This window comes from Natrix helvetica, assembly GCF_964273705.1.
Source record: "Natrix helvetica genome assembly, chromosome: 4".
Taxonomy (NCBI): domain Eukaryota; kingdom Metazoa; phylum Chordata; class Lepidosauria; order Squamata; family Natricidae; genus Natrix; species Natrix helvetica.
In genome coordinates, this window is record NC_138550.1 from 95646030 (window position 1) to 95665123 (window position 19094).

Consider the following 19094-nt stretch of genomic DNA (forward strand, 5'->3'; position numbering starts at 1 on the left):
ATAAAATAAAATAAAATAAAATAAAATAAATAATAAAATAAAATAAAATAATAAAATAAAATAATAAAATAATTGTCTGGAGCAGGAGGGTAGCAAATGCTGAATTCAGAGACCAGATAATTTTTCCTCTCCTGGTTTTATAAGAGATGAGATCAAGAATATCAGCTCTTGTCTGGTGTTTGTAAAAAGAAGTAAGATATACAGAGTTTCTAGAACCATTTTGCTTAGCTAATTGGATTTTTCTAAACAGTAGAAATGTGTGTATTCACAGAAGGACTAATGTTACAAGGGCACGGAGTAAGAAGTGGGCTACATCCCAAAAGAGTAATTCTTAGCTTCTAAATGTAACAAGGGAAGTTTAGTTTTTCACATAGGCTTTCCAGGAAGAAAAATGGTTTCATAGTTAAACAGATTCATAATTTGTTACAAAGTTCCTGCATGCTTTAATAGAAGGACAAAGAAAGCTCTGGAGACTTTGTTATGCTGCTTTTTGTGTGTGTGCACAAATATGTAAATAGAGAATAATAAAAGTATAAAGACGCAGAAAAACTATGGTATTTTCAGAAAACGACTGGCTCTCTCTTTCAATTCATACTCTTATCTGTCTCTCTGCAGCAGTATTTGCACAACACATTCATTTGTGGTTAACAGAATTATGGTTTACTTAACCCAATTGCCTGCGTTCAGACATCTCACTTAATCATAAGCTGGGCTCACACTCTCCGCTGACATATACCCATTGGTACATGAATCTGATAGATTCCAGCTACAACAGTAATCTATTAGGTAATATTAAAAAATCAGTTTGCTTCCAGCCTTAAGTATGTTTCAACAATTTAGGTTCCATTTCAGGGTGTTCAAGTGGTCCCTTTCTCATTCTTCTGGAATTGAAGCATGTAGATGTTTATCTTGGAAAGGGGACCATTGCATGTCATTTAATAGTTGTCTTAAAATGTATGAGGAACTGTTACAACGATGGAGCAATTTGGTTTTTTCTCTTTGTCACTCCAGGAATGAGTTGTCTCAATGAGTGCAAATTAAACAAAATTGCAAAGTAGATTTAATCGATTCTAGAGCTTACAAATAATTTTCCAGTGATAGCAACTGCTCGTTGTATAGAAATTGGTTGATTCGCCTTCATTTGAACCCTGGTGGCACAGTGGTTAGAATGTAGTATTGCAGGCAAACTCTGCCCACAACCCAGTGTTTGATCCTGATGGGGCTCAAGGTTGACTCAGCCTTCCATCCTTCTCAGGTTAGAAAAATGAAGAGCCAGATTGTTTTGGGGGGGGGGAGGATATGCTGATATTGTAAACTGCCCAGAGAGTGCTGCAAAGCACTATGGGATGGTATATAAGTGCTATTGCTATTTGAAAATATGAAGTGAAGACTTGATGGGTTATAAAGGATTTCCTGCATTAGTAGTAAGATTGAACGAGACCTTTCATCTCCATTTTTCTGTTTTATGAATGAGACAATATATGAACAAATCAGTTTTCACTGTGGAGGAATGTAGTCTGGATTCAGTCTGAATGTAGTCAGGGAGGGAGTACATTCCAGAGGAACAAAGGCAGCAAAGTTTAGTCTGAGTGGGAGGAAGACAGCCAGAACAGCTCCTCCCTAGGAATTCTCAGAGTATATGTTTAATGATGTAAGTAGTTTGCTTTAGCTTGGCAATATTTCTGTCTATGGGTGAGGAACAATAAAGGAATCTGCTTAGAACAGGTGCGTCAAACTGGCAGCCCATGGGCTGGATGCATGATGTGCAGGCCATGCCCACCCCAGTTCTGCGAAGGGAAAAAGGGTCACAATATGTCAAGTGACGGCAATGTGACATGGCAAGTTTAACACCTATGGCTTAGAACTTTGGTGTGTCTTTGTTGGTTTTTGGAGCCTGACAGCCACAACCACTTCTGGAAAAAGTTGACTGAGATTGTAGGGATAGCTGATATTTATAACTGCTTAGTTTATACTATTCTTTTATCATGCAAATGTGATTTCCTTAATATATACAATTTCCGTTTAAATTCAGCATAACCTTTTCCAGTGAAATAAAAAAAAACCAGTATCAGAATATTTATAACAGGTAGAGTCTCTAGATAGGAATAATAAAGTTTCTCCATCTAGTGGATAGATGAGCTATCACATCTCCGGGTCTTAAAGTATAAGGCTGTGATAATCCAAAACAGCAATGATATTGCAGTTTTTTAACAAATGAAAGGCTTCAAAGTCAGTATTAACAACAATCTAGGCAGCAGCAGGCACAATTTGCATTGGATTTTCTTGAGTTTTGCAGATAAACATAAAATGCTTTTTGTAAGAATTTAGGAACATTCAGCATTATATATTTGTTGGAAGAAGTGTCCTTCTGGGTTCAGCTCCAAGTGGGGAAAAAGACACTGGAGACATGGAGGCTGCTTGGAAAGATGGTTTTAATGGTGGACAGGACCGCATGGCTTGAGTCCTGAACAGAAAAGGTGATCACATGCTTCAATGTTGGTGGAGAAGAGAAGAGAAGGGAAGAGAAGAGAAGAACAGAGAACAGAAGCGCTGAAGGGCTTGCAGGGCTTTTTATAATCTGTTCAGCCCCACCTATCTGTTTCCTGTTCCTGTGTAAGAAATGTATTCTGATTGGTTGCCAGACTCCCATGGGCCCATGCAAGGGCAACCATCTAGGCCAGTGATGGCGAACCTTTTTTGGCTCGCGTGCCACAAGTGGGGGGAGCGCAGGGGGGTCGAGTGTGGGCGTGCCGCACCCATAATGCAACGCGCGACCCCCCCCTGTGCGCATGCACGCACAACGCGCGACCCCCCATTTTTACATGGTTTTTTGCCATCCCCAGGCTCCAGGGGCTCTATAGGAGCCTGGGGAGGCTGAAAAGAGCCTCCCCCGACCCCCCGGAGGCCCTCCGGAGGCTCCAGGGACTGTCCGGAGGCTTCCCTGAAGCCTTCGAAGTGCTTAAAACCACCCTCCGAGCAAACCGGAAGTGACTTCCGGGTTGCTCGGAGGGTGGTTTTAAGCACTCCAAAGGCATCAGGGAAGCCTCGGACGGTCCCTGAAGCCTTCGGAGCGCTTAAAACCACCCTCCGAGCAAACGGGAAGTGACTTCCGGTTTGCTCGGAGGGTGGTTTTAAGCGTTCCGAAGACTTCAGGGATGGTCCCTGAAGCCTCCGGGGGGGGGAAGGCTCTTTTCGCCCTCCCCAGGCTCCTTTAAAGCCTTTGGAGCCTGGGGAAGGTGAAAAATAGCTTTTTAAAAGGTGAACTCAGCGCCTCGCGTCCCCTGACAAATGGCTCCGCGTGCCACTTGTGGCCCGCGTGCCATAGGTTCGCCATCACGGCTCTAGGCTGAGTTTTGAATCCAGGTTTGGTTGAGTTCTCAGATGCCATGTGGTCAGTTGAGTAAAAGGCAATATTATCCTGCCTTAATCCCATCACTCTGGAGTTGAAGAGGAGAACTCTTTATTATGTAAAGTGGACTAGCTTGGCCTTCTTAATGGCTCATTGACATGTTTACAAACCACGTAATACTTAAACTGTATCACCCTCTTGTAGGATTATAAAAGTACAGCTGGTTATTATTCAGTACCTGCAGCTTTTATTAGTAATATTTTATAGGATCCTTTTGATTATTGTTGCAGAATGTTTGGCTGTAGTTCAGTGACCTAATCTTGTATGTATGTGATTGGGAGATTATTTGTGCATAGTTATTCCATATATTTGCACTATATTTTTTTTCTCCAGTAAGTCTTTGCCTTCGTCTTCTGTCATGCTCATCTTTGCCCAAATATATTTCTAGATATTTTTCTAATTTTCATCTCTCTTATTATTCATTTGCTTGCTCTTTGCATTATTTATAGAACGTTGTTCCCTGAAAAGATTTACTGAGGCAAAATTCTGTCCATTTCTATTGCCTTTTACATTCTGCCTTTTATTAGATATTTTCGATACATTTTCAACAGTTATTTTGTTGTATTTTCTGTTTTACATTTCAGGTATTTTATTTGCTCTTATCTTCAATTATACCACCAATGTCAATCCCAAATTCTTCAGCCATTCTTTTTAACAAACCTATTCCATTGAACCTAATCCTTTTCTCCATTGCACAATAATATGGAATATTGCTGAAATTATATCTTACAGGGCTGTTGATTCTATTGATTTCCTTTAATTGTGATTTAGCAAGGAGTTTGCAATTTGAGCTGTAGTCACCACAAGGCATTCGTTAGTTTTGCTGACCAAATGAAGCATCTTTATTCTGGCTTGTCTGGGTGTATCGGCAATATGATTTTGTCCAACAACAAGCAACAAGATAATCAACATCTGGACAATGTTTGATTTTAAGACCTTGCCTGCAAGACAGAGGACATGAAGAGAAATGGGGGGGGGGGGGGAGGCACTGCTTTTTGTCACACATTTGAAACCTAGATTCAAATTAAGATCATTTCATCAGCTGAGTTCTTATCCTTTTCTTGATCTCCGTTTCTTCTATTATTTGCTTTGCTTGTCCTTTTAACGATCCCAATTTTCCAGAGCATTGGGTTAAAGAAGTTAATCATAGATTCCTTGTTGCAGGAAGAATGGACGGGGAGTGCAATTTAAACGCCAAAACTCTTTTGAAGTAACAGCTGTTTCTTAAGCTAAATTTGCACAAGGTGGCCAAACTGTGGTTATGGCCAGCGATGCGTGAATTTAATACAATCTAACAATTCCTTTATGGCCCAGCGTGCATTTTTAAAAAAATAAAGAAAATAAACGCGTTCATAAAAGTCGAGACGCCGGTTGGAAGAAAGAGAAAAAGTAAGAGAGGGCCACGCCCGCTTCTGGCCCACTGACGCCCGGGAAAGGGCGGACGCGATCGGGGATCGCTTGCTTTGGCCTACCGCTGCCAACAGCGGCTGCTGAGTGGCGGCGATGGAGGAAGCGCAGAAGCCGGGAAGAGGAGACGCCGCCGAGCGAGTCTCGGCTCCCGCCCCGCCGGTCGAGGAAGGGGGGATCTCGCTGCACAATTTCTGCGGGCGTTTAGCGGAGCAGGTTGTGCACTTCCACGCCATGCGCCTGCAGGACTCGCTCTTCCTTTGGGTCGGGGACGGCCCGGAGCTCAGCAACTTGGCCGTGGCCATGTGCACCCCCCGCGTGAGTTCCGGACTTTTTACCCCTCTGGGGTTGCAGCCTGGGGGGGTAAAGGAGGTTGCAGACGATGCGCATCGTTTTGCAAAAGTGGGGTAGCTGCCGGTTGGCTCCCGACCCAGCTAGCAACCATTTTCTCCGCAGATGCAAGCCGTGGTCCGTCTGCCTTTCTTTTTGAAACAGCGCTATGAGGAGGCGAACTCCTGCTGCAGCTCAGTTTTGTGGGTGCAGGGAGTCCTTAACCTACGACCACAATTGACCCCACAAACTTCCTCAGTGAGAAAATTAGTTGAGTTTTGCCCCATTGTATGACTTTCCTTGTCATGTTGGTTAAGTGAATCACAGCAGTTGTTCAATTACAACACAGTTGTTAAAAGTGAATCTGGCTTATTCATGGATTTTGCTTGTCGGGAGGTCGCAAAAGCGGATCACATGACTCGGGGACACGGCATCCCGTCATAAATACGAGTCAGTTGTCAAGCATTTGAATGAAAGTCATGTGATCCTGGGAATGCTGCAAGGGTCATAAGTGTGAAAAACGGCCATAAGTCAGTGCTGTTGTAATTTCGAACCGCCATTAAACAAACGTTGTAAGTCAGGGACAACCTGTACGTGCCCAGAGGTTGATTCCCATGATTTCCACAAGGCTTAGTCCAGGGGTGTCCAAACTTGGCAACTTTTAAGACTTGTGGACTTCAACTCCCAGAATTCCCCAGCCAGCTCTGCAAACTACTCTTATAAGAAAAGCATACTCTTATTCTTTAAAGAACCCAAGTGAGTCCTGAGGAGAGACGCATCACCCTTACCTCTTGAGATCATTTGTGTATAGGTGAGCAGAGGCAACCTGTTTCCAAATTCTTGCTAAGAAAAGGACTTAGCCAGGTCTGGTGCTTGACTCTAGGGAGATGCACCTTAGCATCTCTTCTTCCTGCCTCTGGCACTGATTTCTCTCTCTTTCGAATGCAGCTCCTGGTTTATGTGAAGGGAACACAGTCAGATTCTTCAGGAAGTCTTGTTTTCCAAGTTTCCGGCACCAAAATAAATAATGGGGTTTTCTATTTTTCCTTTCCTTTCTGGGATTGATCACTGAGATAGTTTGTTTTGACAGTCTCAGCAATCATTATTGAGGCTAAGCTGCGGGTTTGTGCATCACTACACTGCATTATGGTTCTGTCTCATTTGGGGACGCAAGACACATTTTTCTCATCTCGCTGGAGTCATAACTTGATAGGTTGGCATGCTTATCAATTAAGATAAATGCATCTGTGGCTATCCTAATTTTCACGCTATGTTCATTTATATTAGGAAACAGTAGAGTTAGGTATTTCAACCTATCGAAGAGAAGGGCTAGGGGCACATGATAACACTCTTCCAGGACTTGAGGGGCTCTCTCAGAGAAGAGGGGATTCTCCAAAATACTTGAGGGCAGGACAGGAAGAAATGGGTGGAAGCTTATTAAAGAGAAATCCAACCTAGAAGAAAGAATTTTTCTGACAATCAGAACAGTCAATAGAATAGCTTGACTCCTGAGGGTTATGAGTGCTCCATTATTGGAGGTTTCCAAGAAACCTCAAGACTGAACAACCATTTGGCTGGTATGGCATAAGCAGGGAGTTGGACTAGAAGACCTCGTGGTCCCTTCCAGCCATATGATTCTAATGTATCTTAGGTTCTGAAACCAAGAGGCCACAGGGTTGAGCTGTTATTGGTGTAAAAAGAGGCTGTGTGCAACATTTTATGTACCAATTAATTACCTACAATTGGTGCTTATGATTTCACTGTACTTTTTGTACGGTTTTTGTTGTTGTTGTTGCCCAGAAGAATCTCCATTTCGCTACTGTTTTGTAGTTTTTTAATAGGAGCTTCTAAAGATTGTTGGCATATATGTATGATGGAAGCAAATGATGCCTAGGAATAAAAGCATTCATGGATAAATGTGTAAGGAATGCCTGTTGTTACAATGGCATAGGCACCTGCTCCTAAATATGATAGTGCTAAAATGATGAATCATATGCCACAATGACCTTTTGTATGTCTTTGCATTGTGACACTGTAGGCATATATGTAAAGTTTACATCCCTCATTCCCATGGCACACACTTATAGATGGCAAAAATGTACATATTGGTAAAGGATGTAAATGTATGTGCAAATTTGAATACAGATGATACCTTGTATTTGACAGAATCTAAATGATTGCAGAGAATATTAATTAGATTGTGTGATGCAGTGAGAAACGTGTAGTTAATGTATCAAAACCCAAGGTGGTTATGTTTGACGGAAAATAGAGCAAAGAATTTCAGGTTATACAAAGGTAGTAAAAAACCAGCGCAGGCAGATGTTCTTGTGCATCATGATATTATAATATGCTTTATAAACAAAAAATGTGGGGGAATAGTTGTGGGTAGTAAATGGTGTGTTGAATGTTTGTTGAAAAAAGCAAAAACAGTGATTTATAAAACCAAGCTACTCTCCACTTCATTGCACAGGTAGTCCTTGATTTACAAACACAATTGGGACTGGAATCAGTCATTGAGTGATCTCGTCATTAAGTGAGATGTCACACGACTGTTTTGCTTAACAACTGCAATCCTGGCACTTGGTTGTGGTCATTAAGCAATTTTTTGGGTCATTAAGCAGATGGAGTCCCACGTAAGGAGTGCGGAGTGCCTTAGAAATAGTCTGACAGGGAGCATTTTCAGCCCCATAGTTGAGAGAGAGGCAAATCTCTCTGATCAGATTGGAGTTGGTGAGAGAATTGGATTTTGGAGAGAAAATTTTAAGACCCAGAGTGGGCAGATTTTTTTTTCTTTCCACCGTGAGACAAAAAATCCTCCCTGTTAAAATCCAAGCAGGATGTTCTACCCCAGAGTAGAGAGACCTTCCCTGCTGGCTTCCCCAATGACTCCCTGGAATAGTCAGGAGAGATTGCAAATGGTGATTACATGATTGTGGGATCTCGATTGTGACTACAGGGCCCATTATAATAGCTGCAACTTTAGGGAACAATTGTAGGAACTTTTGCTCAGCTACTTTAAATGATGGTTGAACAAACGGTCGTAAGTTAAGGACTACCTGTAAGAGTTTGTTGTGTTGGTAGAAATATAATATATAACACCGTGAAAGCACTTCTACATAATACTGTAAAACCTGAAAGATAATTATGAGTATATGTACTGTATATGCTCAAAGTTTAATTTGATTTCCCCTAATTTCCCCCCCCCCATGTTCTTAAATTAAAGGCATTAAATCTGTTTAGTTTAGTTTTTTAGTTTACTTTTCTTTACTGCCATTGCATCTCGTACATCAAAATTAAATGCCATCTTCAGTATACATCATACATCATACATAAGAAAACTATAAAAATAAAAAACACACATCCTTCATGCTCTATACAATTGAATTGAAAACCCCTGATACTGCATTAATATTACACTATACAGTAGAATTCAATATAGTTACTGCTCTCGGATAGAAGGTGTTTTTTCAGCCTATTTGTCCTTGTTTTTATTATCCTGTACTGTCTGCCAGATGGTAATAGTTTAAAAAAAGGGTGCCCACGATGAGATGGATCTTTAAGAATGTTTTGAGCTTTCTTAAGGCAGTGGGAGCTATAAAGTTCTTCCAAGGAGGGGAGAGGGCAACCAATTTAGATATGAGGTTTCTGTTTTGTGATCTTTCATTTTAGCACTTCTGTTGTTTTCATACATCTTGGAAACAAGGTTTTTAGAAAATAAAAAGTAAAAGGATGAAGCAAAAATTGTATCTTCAGTGGCATCAGCATTGGGGAAAATTCCATAATTACAGCATTTTTTCTTTTGTCGAGGATCTGTGTATGTATTAGAGCACAGAATTGCTCCTAAAAATTTTTCTTTGTTACAGGACTCCATTCCGGCATCTACCTTACTTTTTGGCAATGCTTCTGACAATACCTCAAATTCTTTAGCTCAAAGGCTAGGTACGTATGTGCATGAATTTTTAAAACTTAACACCGGGAAAAGGAAGGAAAAAAAATCCATGACCACATAAGTTGGGCTTAATTGACAGCTTTTGTGTGTGCTGGTCACCATGATACAAAAGTTTAAAAAAACGTAATGGCTCAAATTATATGGGATCATCATAAACCTTGTGAGCTTTGAGCAATCTTTCAGCATGTTTATTATTATTCTTTTAAATCAGGGATGAGGAACTATGGCAGGGGTGTCGAAACTTGGGAACTTTAAGACTTGTGGACTTCAACTCCCAGAATTCCCCAGCCAGCATGGCTGGCTGGGGAATTCTGGGAGTTGAAGTCCACAAGTCTTAAAGTTCCCAAGTTTCGACACCCCTGAACTATGGTCTCTTTATGACTTGTGGACTTCAACTCCCAGAATTCCTAAGCCAGCTGTCAGGCCTGGAAGCCATCTTTTACATTGGGCCTTCTGACCTGCCACATTTTCCACTATGGAAAAATGGGAGGGGGGGATTATATGGAGCATGGGAAATATATAGTCTAAATAACATTCCTTTCTCAGAGAGTCAAGGGCATCTTGCCCTGTATCTGGAGTGGTGTGACTGGGAGGCATCTCCAGTTGGGACGGTGCCTGATTGGGCCATGTGATGGACATGTGGGTGCTGGGCAGGGACTTGAACTTTCACTTGGGTGGGGAAAACCTGGAAGCTTTCAGATTTGGATTTTCCCGGATGTGCCAATATGACGTCTCTAATAAAATGGAACTTTGAGGAAACTCAAGGCCCGGAGTCTTCTTTCATTGGGGGGGTGTTACTTGGAACCCTAACACCAGCTATGCTGGCTCAGGAATTCTGAGAGTTGAAGTCAACCGGTCCTAAAGAGGCCATAGTTCCCCCCCCCCCCCACTCTACTTTACATACTGCTGCTTCCCAGATAACCCCTGGGGATACTGAAAGCAATTCAATTCCTGTTTAAAGCAAGCCTTTTATCCCGAAGAAGTCCCAAAATGTCTTATGTGGAGAATTTATCCCAAATGTAAAGCAACTACCTCCCAAACTCACACTTGTTTTTGGTCAGCAACTGAGGGCTTGGAACTGTGGGAAACACATGGTGGTATTTGATTTCTGCTATGACAGTCCTTCAAAGATTGATATGATTTGTGCTTTGTTTATGTTTTAGCCAGCAAGACTAAAAAACAGATTTTTGTCAGTTATAACATTCAAAATACTGACAACAGCTTCATACTACTTGTAGAAAATCGTATCAAGGAAGAAATGACAACTTTCCCAGAGAAATTTTAGTTCGGGATAGTCACATTTTTTGTTTATATTTGTTTTTTTTTTAAAGATGATTTTTTTTTTGTAAAAAAAAAAGTCACTGAGATATATTTGGGATGGCAAAATGCATTCAGTTTAATCGAGCATCTTTTTGAACTAATGAATGAATCTACATATCGGTCTATAATGAAAAGGAAAGAAGTATTCAGTTCTTTAGATATTCCTGTTGGGAGAATATAGAACTGGAATAAATGCTGCAACATTTGACAGATGTTGCCACCTACTGTTTCTGCTTGACATGACATAGATCTGTTTTGAATTTTCCAATCACATGTGATCTAGTTCTGTGGCATCAGATCAATGATAAAATGAATCTGTTCAGTGGAAAGTATTAGATGTGAAATTGATTCATTGCAGAATATATGCCCATAGCAAACCAAGTCAAGGAAAAAGACTTAAAACTTATTCAGTAAGTGTAGTCTTACCAGCTTCTCTAACGATTTTTGATGGAATGGTGTGGAATTGAATTGACTACTTTCCCATTATATGAGCACAGTGGTGAACAGGCTTACATTTTTTACAAGAAAGGGGGAAGCATTCTAGAATAACATCTGTGAGATGAGGCAGAAAAAGTGTCACATGCTCCTTTTCAGAAAAAATGAATTTCAATGTTTAAAGTAAAATAGCTAGATGTAGACTGTATTACAAAGAAAATCACTTGTGCTGTCAAATTAAAAATAAAATAAACCAACATGTAATATTTACTCTGCTTTGTGATTCATCCATTAAATCAATAAAAAGACAAGCTACATTTCAGTTACATTTAGTGAAATAAAGTTAGAAAGTTTTGCTGATCCAGGTCCGTGGACCCTCTAAAATAAAGGCTTGTTAAAGAAATTGTGCTTCATATTGGCTAATGCTCACTGCCACTCAGAGAGCAAGTTTAACTCTATTTTTACATAAATGCTGCATAATTCCTAGAGGCTATTTACTGTTTGGGAACAGGATTTAATATTGTAGGACGAGAGTGATGGTGTTTTTGCTTTCCAAATCTCTAAAACCTATACTTAAGAAATTCAAATCTACCCTGTTGGATAATGGCAAAAGTCTATTTAATCCAGTATTCTTTGCTTCAAGCAGCCAATTAGTTTGTTTGGCTTTTGGGAGTTTTCTCTGGAAGTATAATAGCTGTATTAAAGCTATTGAAGGCTTCAATGGCCATTTTCCTTCTTATTTACATAATCCTCCAGCTCCTGAATTTTAACAGGGCATTCTTAGCAAGGCAAGAAGTGGCATGATGGCGTCATGATGAAGATGCTCACCTTGCACTTGGAAGGTCCTAGGTAGTGGCAGATATTTCTCTCCTAGAGCAGTGGTCACCAACTGGTGGTCTACTGACCACTGGTGGTCCACAGAGAAATCTTTGTATTTTTGCATTTTTTATATACACTCATCTTCAAGCTACAGGCTGGATATGGCCCCAGAGAGCAATTAATCAGGCCCGTGTGCAGCAACGCAAGGCTATACCGTCATCACCCTGCCCACCCACCGGCCCCCACCCTTCGGCCGAGCGCAAACCTCACCTTGAGTAGAGCAACACGAGCTGGAACTGGAAGGCAAGGGCTGTGCTCCTTTTTGCACATTGCATGTGCCATCCAGAGATTTCCAGCCGCACCACATCCAGTCCCATATTACAGAGCTGTAGTGGTCACACTCACAGGACTGGCCCGTTGATCATCCCAAAGCAGCTCCTCCACCCGGGTGCACTGGCCTGCAGGGGAGCTGCCTGCTCCCCGGCAAGCTGGTGTGCCTGGGTGGAGGAGCTGGTTCGGGATGACCAAAGGGCCAATCCTGTGACTACTACAGTCATGGGACTGACTTTCCCACCAATTATGAATGTGGTGGTCCGCGGGATTTAACATTATGAACTTGGTGGTCCCTGAGATCCAAAAGGTTGGGACCCCTGTCCTACAACATAAAGACAAAATATTTGCTGTGAACTCCACGCGGGCGTCAGGAGGGGCATCTGGCCAGTAAATTCTCAGCTTCATTCAGTCACCCTGATTCTACCCCGAATAGAAAAAAGGGAGGTATTCTTGGGGAAGGCCTGTGGAAAGCAACTTTGGGCAAAGCAGCATCTGTAATAGTGCAAAATGGGGTAATCCCAACAAAACGGATGAACACCAGCAATAATGGAGCAATGTCTTTTATTCCTGTACATTTACATACAAAGTTGTTCAGTAGGTACAACGGGTGTAACATCATGCAGACATTTAGCTTTTAAGACTGTTCTCCAGTAGTTGATTGTTAAGCTTGTGCTATGAAGAAGCACCAACTACTCATGATAAAAAAAAAAAGTACAGTAACAACGATTAGTCAAGAAAACATCATCAGAAATTGAGGGAAAGGGTGGGGATGTCATCCACTACAGACATAGCACACTACTCTGTTCCAAAAGGTTTTCACACAGTACATTGAAAAAATGAGGTTTTGTTAACTTTTATTTTTTAAAAAAAATCAAGTGTGAACCATATTCAACACTTGTCTTTCTGTCCCAGCTATAGATGCAACTTGACATGACATTCAGAGTTCATTTTAATGGCACTTCTGAATTTGGTGACTTTTTTTCTTCTTTAGTTTGGCTTTAGGATCTGGCGACATAAATAGTTGGTAATTTAAACAACAACAACAACAACAAAAACGAAACTGAGCCAACAATTCAGAATACTCATAAGAATCCATTCTTACAATGATCCATAACAAGGTTCTCTGCACCATTTTCAAAATGCTTTGATAACAAATGGCACACACAAGTCTTGGAATGTCCAGTTTTGATCTGAACTTTCTTGCTATTTAAAAGGTTTCTAATAAATTATTTTCAAATATACTTCCCAAAAATGGCTGACGACCTTGAATTACCGAAAGCAGAAGGAGAACAATTGAAGTGGACAGAACAGATACCGATGGGCTCCCTGTTTGGATAAATATGAGGATTGATTTATTTTTCTTCCAGGGCCAGGCAGCCTGCTAGAGCTTCCTAGCTGGAAGGTCTGACCGTCGTGGTTCTTAAAATCTCTCCTCTTTGGTTTTCTATGAAATTGCCAAACAACCAGGGACGTGCGGTCTCGGGAGGCAGGGGAGGCACAGCCTCACCTCTCTTCATGAAATAATAGTATATAATATTATATACTATATGTATATATATAATATTATATTATATACATCCGTCCGGCCGCGCCCGGGAGCTGCGGAGGCAGAAATGTCGTCGGCGCTCCCGGATGACGGGGAATGGGAGGCGGGGAATGGGATCACGTGTGCTGGAGGCTGAGGCAGCCTCCGCCTCCAGCACACGTGGTCCCATTCCCCGCCTTCCTGATGACGTCACCAGCCTCACCAGCCATGAACTTCACCGCACGTCACTGCAAACAACATATGCCATGTTTTATTTAATTTGGCAAGAACCAAGGATATCATCTGTGTTCTGCAGCAGTCAGTTTTCAGGCATTCTTGTGCTAAAGCTGGTCTTGAAATCTGTGCAACTAGAGAGCATCCCTTCCCTTTTCGTACACCCCATTGCAACAGCTTGTAGGGGATGCAGCAGGAGCTGATCCGACAAGAGCACATTCTGTGGTTCTGCAGATTGCTTAACTTCAAAGCTGCCACAGGAAAAGGCTGTAGTGGCACTGGTGTTGTTGTTGCTTGGTCTCCACTGGACAAAATGGCATTGGGTACCCGATCAGTCTCAAACGATCATTTTTAATGGAGAGTTCAAGCCATTCTCACAGTAGACCATGAGTGTGGTAGTGGCAGTCGAACCACACCGATGCTGCAGTATATGCGCAGACCCAAGTTTCCTACCACTTCTGCTGAACCTAGACCCATTGAAAGGAATGGTCCGATGACACTCCCATTCCCATTTTCAATGGGTGACGGAGTTCTTGTTGATCAACCTTTTTCTATTAGAGAACAATATTTTTAACTCTTTTTTTAAAATATAGATTTAATACAGGTATTGCCACTCTGTCCCAATTGAACATTCAAACTGGCTTACAGTTTAAAACAACAGTGGGGAAAAAAGATGCCACCCAGTTAAAGACAGCGTTGTGCTAAAAAAGTTTGGTGGTGAATGGATCCTAGTGGTACATGGCTCATTCTTGCTGGTCTCCACTCAGTTTTGAGGAGCAGAAAGACCATAAAACCTGCTTTTCAGACTTAACGAGAAGAATGAAGCTATACTCCACATACCTGCAACATTTCACACACTGGAAAAAACTAAAACATCAATTAATGCCTAATAAATAAATAGAACCAAGTCCTGTGAGGCTGCCTGACTGTCAAAAGTTACAGACTTCTGGTTGTGTGCGTGCAATCAGCTCTATATTAAGGACCGCTGCCAACGTCTAGGGACAATGCTAAAGTTGTAAAAAACAGAAGACCTGTCCAGATGTTGATAGGCTGCAATAAGTAGTTGATTTTCCAGAATCAACATGGGGACCAAGTATGTAGTAGTTCAGTCTTAAGAAGAATACTTGAATGGGATGTTATGGAAAAATATTGCCAATGGTTTGCTATGAGCAAGCCTCCAGCAACGTGCAGCTCATTATTGGAGGAGACAGCAGCAAAAGCTCACCACACCACAACTGTAACAAACTTCTGTGAATCCTTGAAAATGGATCAAAGTTCAGGTAGGTCAAGTTCTATGAGTAGCCTTCGGAATCTAGGGTTGCACTTGAGCACATTCAGTAGAATCCTGTGGTCCTGCGGATAATTTTATGCCCACTTAATTCATCCGAAAATAATTTAAATTTAGGCGTGCAGCATAATTTATTAGAAACATGTGCTACAAAACTGTCTTCAATAAAAATGTTGTGAGGACTCAACTGACAGTCTTCCGTGAGGCAAACTACAAGGAAAGTTGGGCACGAATAACAACACATTAATTCCAAATACCAGATTCAGACCAAAATAATAAAAAAACACATCTTAAAAACAAATCTTTTTTTAAAAAAAATCACCAAGAGCTCCTCTCATCTTACAATATACAATCTCCAACCATTCACTCTCTTTCTCTGCTTGTTTGTAAAGTTAAGGAGCGTCACATCAGAAAGTGGTGAGGATTGTAGGTGACAAAATGAACACAACAGGGACTTTGAACCATGGCAAAATGCAAGAAATTCCCTATATTAGTGCATGGTTGTAATAAAGACTATATGTACAGGAGTGGGGAGTTTTAAAAAAGCTACTCCACAGCATACAGACTGCAAAAGTGCTCTGTTGTCTACTTGGAGCCTGGATGTCAATAATAAATCCCCCTCCCACACACACAAAAAAACACAAGGCCCCACTCCACTGAAAAATAATTCTATACTAGAAACTTGCTGTTCCTGATATATCACTTAATGACAAGCATCATATAAAAGGCAAAAGGCGTCACACAAATTTGGCACATGAATACTGCACAATTCAAAGGGCCTTATTTTTTGAATGTGATGTCGAAGAGATAAATGGAGGAGGGGTGGTCATGTTAAAACCAGACAGTTTACTAGAGAGTGCAAAAAAAAAAAAAAAGGCTGGAAAAACAAGTTGTTTTTCTCCCACCTCTGATCTACACAAAACAAGTCTGACAGGAGAAGTAAGAAGATACACAGAGAAGTCAACAGACAATATACAGAAAGAAAGGAAGAAGGAAGGGGCATAACAAGGAAGGCTGCACAAAAGTGGGTCCCTAACACTTTACCCACAAATGCAAAATATACATCAAACAAAATGACCACCAAGTGAAGAGCTCTTACACATCACCACATTGGCTGCTGCGTTGATTTAAATGGCAGTCCTGTTGGACAATCGGTCTCATGATGGTGATGTTCATAAAAAAAGGGAGAGTAGGAATAGTTTAACTAGCCACAAGTTCAGATCTTCTTGCGTGAAGCTGACTTTGAGTGACTCTTGCATAAGAAGCACTGCTGAGACAGCCAAGGCTTGAGCAAGAGCAGAGATTTAAATTGCCAGCAGATATTATTGATGAATCTGTGGGGAAGAGGAAGGAAGGGATGATGTGTTTCACTAGCTTCCTGCTCTTAAACACAGCTGATGCAGAAGCAGCTGAGTTTCAATAGCAGTTACCTTCAGATTTACTTAGGACCAGGGAGTTAAGAATCTATTTTCAGCCCCAGTGATCATATGGGTCTTGGCTTTTATTTATTGTAGGGTTAAAAAAAAATGAAGAATCCTACAAGAGCACTTTGGATTTTGTGTTGGTGCACTTATGGTGGCCATTTTGTAAGGTTTCAATAGTAAAAAGGGTAGCTGGTTGACAATATATGCAACCTAGAAAAGTAATTACTTCGGATGTCACATGGAGGGTGCTCCAAAATCTTCTTAAAGGGACCTTTTCAATCGGTTGCTTCCCATTTCCCCCTATATTTCCCCCCCTAAACTTGATCTTTAAGTCATTGCACTCATCCATCAGAATCAAACATTCCTTAGAACAAGGATGATGATGTTGGGGCTGCCTAGAATTTCAGCCCATGGCTTCTGAGACAACCAGTAAATATTTTGCTATCATTTATCCCCTTCTCAGATTGGAGGTAATTTTCTAAAAAAGCATTACCTCTTCTTTTTGAAGTTAAAAAATAATTCTTGATAGTGTTTATTATCAAGTAGGGCTTTTTGAAATGGCTTCTTGTTCTTAATTAGCAGACACTTGAAAGAATATCAATAAAAATCTTTCCCACTTAAAAACCCTATCCATTTAACCTCTTCTTGAAAAAAAATTACCTCCTTGTGCAGTGCTTTTTATTTTTACTGTAAACAGCAATTTACATGTGGATTCCTCAACTTCTAAATTAAGAGGTGTTAAAAATACCCCAGGGCTTCTGATCCGAACTTTTCTTTCTGCTACTTAAAACACAGTTGGAATTTAGTTTTATGTGCACACTTTCACAGTAGGTAGGACTAGGAGGTTGGAAGGAGGAAATATTAATTATCTGGAGAGATCAAGGGGAAAAAAAAGATGACTCAAAATGTCAGTAGCCAACAAATTCATTGTTGCAGCAAGAGATGCTTCATACCCCTAGTAAAAACACAAAAATAAACAATAAAATGAAACCAAAACCATACCACCTCGTGATTTCTTTCTTGGAATGGCTGCTTTTCTTGAGAGTAACATGGCTTCATGTTTATGGTCAACAAGAGAAGAACAGAATAAAGTGCTTTCATGGGGAAAATCAACAAAATAAATAGAACTATTTCATGGCAGGAAAAAAAAATGGACAGTGATCTCCAGCCAGTTTTTCTAAAGATGCATTTCCCTCCATTACTGTGCCTCAAAGCAATTTGTATCCCCATCACAGATTTCTAGAAGTGGCTTTAGCAGCAGAGTCTAATTTCCCTGTATATCCATCCCTTCTTCTCAATGGTTTGTAAATCTTGGACGAGAAGCAAACCCACAACTAAATGCTCCTCCTCCTCCTCCTACATTGCTTTCATCCCATTGGCAGTGACGATCTCGGTCACCCCATCATTCACGGTTGCCGAATCATGGAGGCCGGAGTAATCTTTAAGTTCAGAGTTCGTCAGCAGCAGGGGCTGCTCCCCCTTCTTATGCGGTATGAGAGGCTGCCGGGTATAATGTTCACCATCTGGAATGTTCTCTGGCAGGTTCTGGTTTTTGCTCTCTGGCAAGAGGAGAATGCAGATGATGCAGATGAGGGTGCAACAAGCAAAAATCACATGGTGGAGGAAGTAGCCTTTCTGGTTGTGAAGTTCCATGATGGGTGCTGTCAGCATCCCAAAGCCTGCACTAGCCAGGACGAGGCCAAGGCCGCCACCCCTGTGGAAGCAAGCATAGTTCTTCAGTATAGGGCAACTGCCCATGCAATATGATGATAACATTAGAATAGCTGCAGTTGAGCATCTATCGTATCCTGCCCCATACATCCCTCCGGCCGATTTGCTCACACAGAGAGGGACTCCTCCGGGTGCCGTCCACTAGGCTGTGCCAGTGGACGACGCCTAGGGGAAGGGCCTTCTCTGTGATGGGCCCGACCCTCTGGACTGACCTCCCCCCCGACATTAGAATGACTACGGATCTCCGCTCCTTCCGTCAGAAACTTAAAACCCACCTATTCCAGCTAGCCGGCTTGGCCTAATTCCACCTATCCCACCTCAGTCCTATTTCTAAATTTTTTAAGATTGGTGTTAAGGTCTGTTTTTTAATTTTTATAAATTGTACAGGGGTTGTTTAATCTGATTTTTATTTATGTGTATGATTGTTTGTATGTTTTAAATTTATTCCTGTACACCGCCCCGAGTCCCTCCGGGGAGAGAGGGCGGTCTAGAAATTTAATAAATTATTATTATTATTATTATTATTATTTTTATGGTCCAACCCCTCCTCATCTCTCAATTCGGTTACTTTATCTAATACTTTTGTTTAACACCAAATATATAAAAATGTTTTTAACACTAAAAAACTCAACGCAATTTGCAATTGTTGAAGGATTGCAATAAAAGTATAAGAGGAATACATATGGAAAAGAACCCTTTAATTACTTAATTGAATTATAATAATGATGGCAACTAGTCATCCCAAAAAATTTTTCCAGCATCTGCCCAAAATATAAAAATCACCCAATGATATCCTTGACCCCAATAGAAGCCAACTTACTATTGATTTTTTAAAATATTTGGTTACACAGTACATGAGAGAACCAAAGATAAACCATAGCCAAGCCTGA

General features: G+C 41.1%; 2 protein-coding genes and 1 long non-coding RNA gene across 4 annotated transcripts in view; 2 read left to right on the forward strand and 1 right to left on the reverse strand.

Annotated features, from left to right (window-relative positions):
- Positions 1–4787: 4787 nt before the first annotated feature.
- On the forward strand, positions 4788–11261 carry PSMG4 (proteasome assembly chaperone 4). Its single transcript, XM_081953115.1, has 3 exons — positions 4788–5134; positions 9010–9085; positions 10259–11261. The coding sequence occupies exons 1-3, from the start codon at positions 4913–4915 to the stop codon at positions 10378–10380; spliced, it is 420 nt and encodes a 139-aa protein (XP_081809241.1). The 5' UTR covers positions 4788–4912; the 3' UTR covers positions 10381–11261.
- Positions 11262–12546: 1285 nt separating this feature from the next.
- On the forward strand, positions 12547–17624 carry LOC309392308. The gene is made up of 2 exons (XR_014175420.1): positions 12547–13668; positions 13745–17624. It is a non-coding gene; the product is annotated as an uncharacterized lncRNA (long non-coding RNA).
- SLC22A23 (solute carrier family 22 member 23) overlaps positions 16955–19094 on the reverse strand; it is a 112425-nt gene continuing 110285 nt past the window's right edge. For both annotated transcript variants that reach the window (XM_081953391.1, XM_081953390.1), the window contains one exon: positions 16955–18187. In XM_081953391.1, coding sequence (XP_081809517.1) covers positions 17830–18187 — 358 coding nt within the window. In that variant the 3' untranslated portion in view covers positions 16955–17829. The remainder of the gene's footprint in view (positions 18188–19094) is intronic.

What these genes read in the sequence shown, in the direction of transcription:
- PSMG4 (XM_081953115.1), top strand. Translation starts at nt 4,913, where the DNA reads ATGGAGGAAGCGCAGAAGCCGGGAAGAGGAGACGCCGCCGAGCGAGTC. An exon ending in TGGCCATGTGCACCCCCCGC is followed by an intron (nt 5,135 to 9,009) that starts GTGAGTTCCGGA and finishes TCTTTGTTACAG; the next exon opens with GACTCCATTCCGGCATCTAC. An exon ending in TTCTTTAGCTCAAAGGCTAG is followed by an intron (nt 9,086 to 10,258) that starts GTACGTATGTGC and finishes TTTATGTTTTAG; the next exon opens with CCAGCAAGACTAAAAAACAG.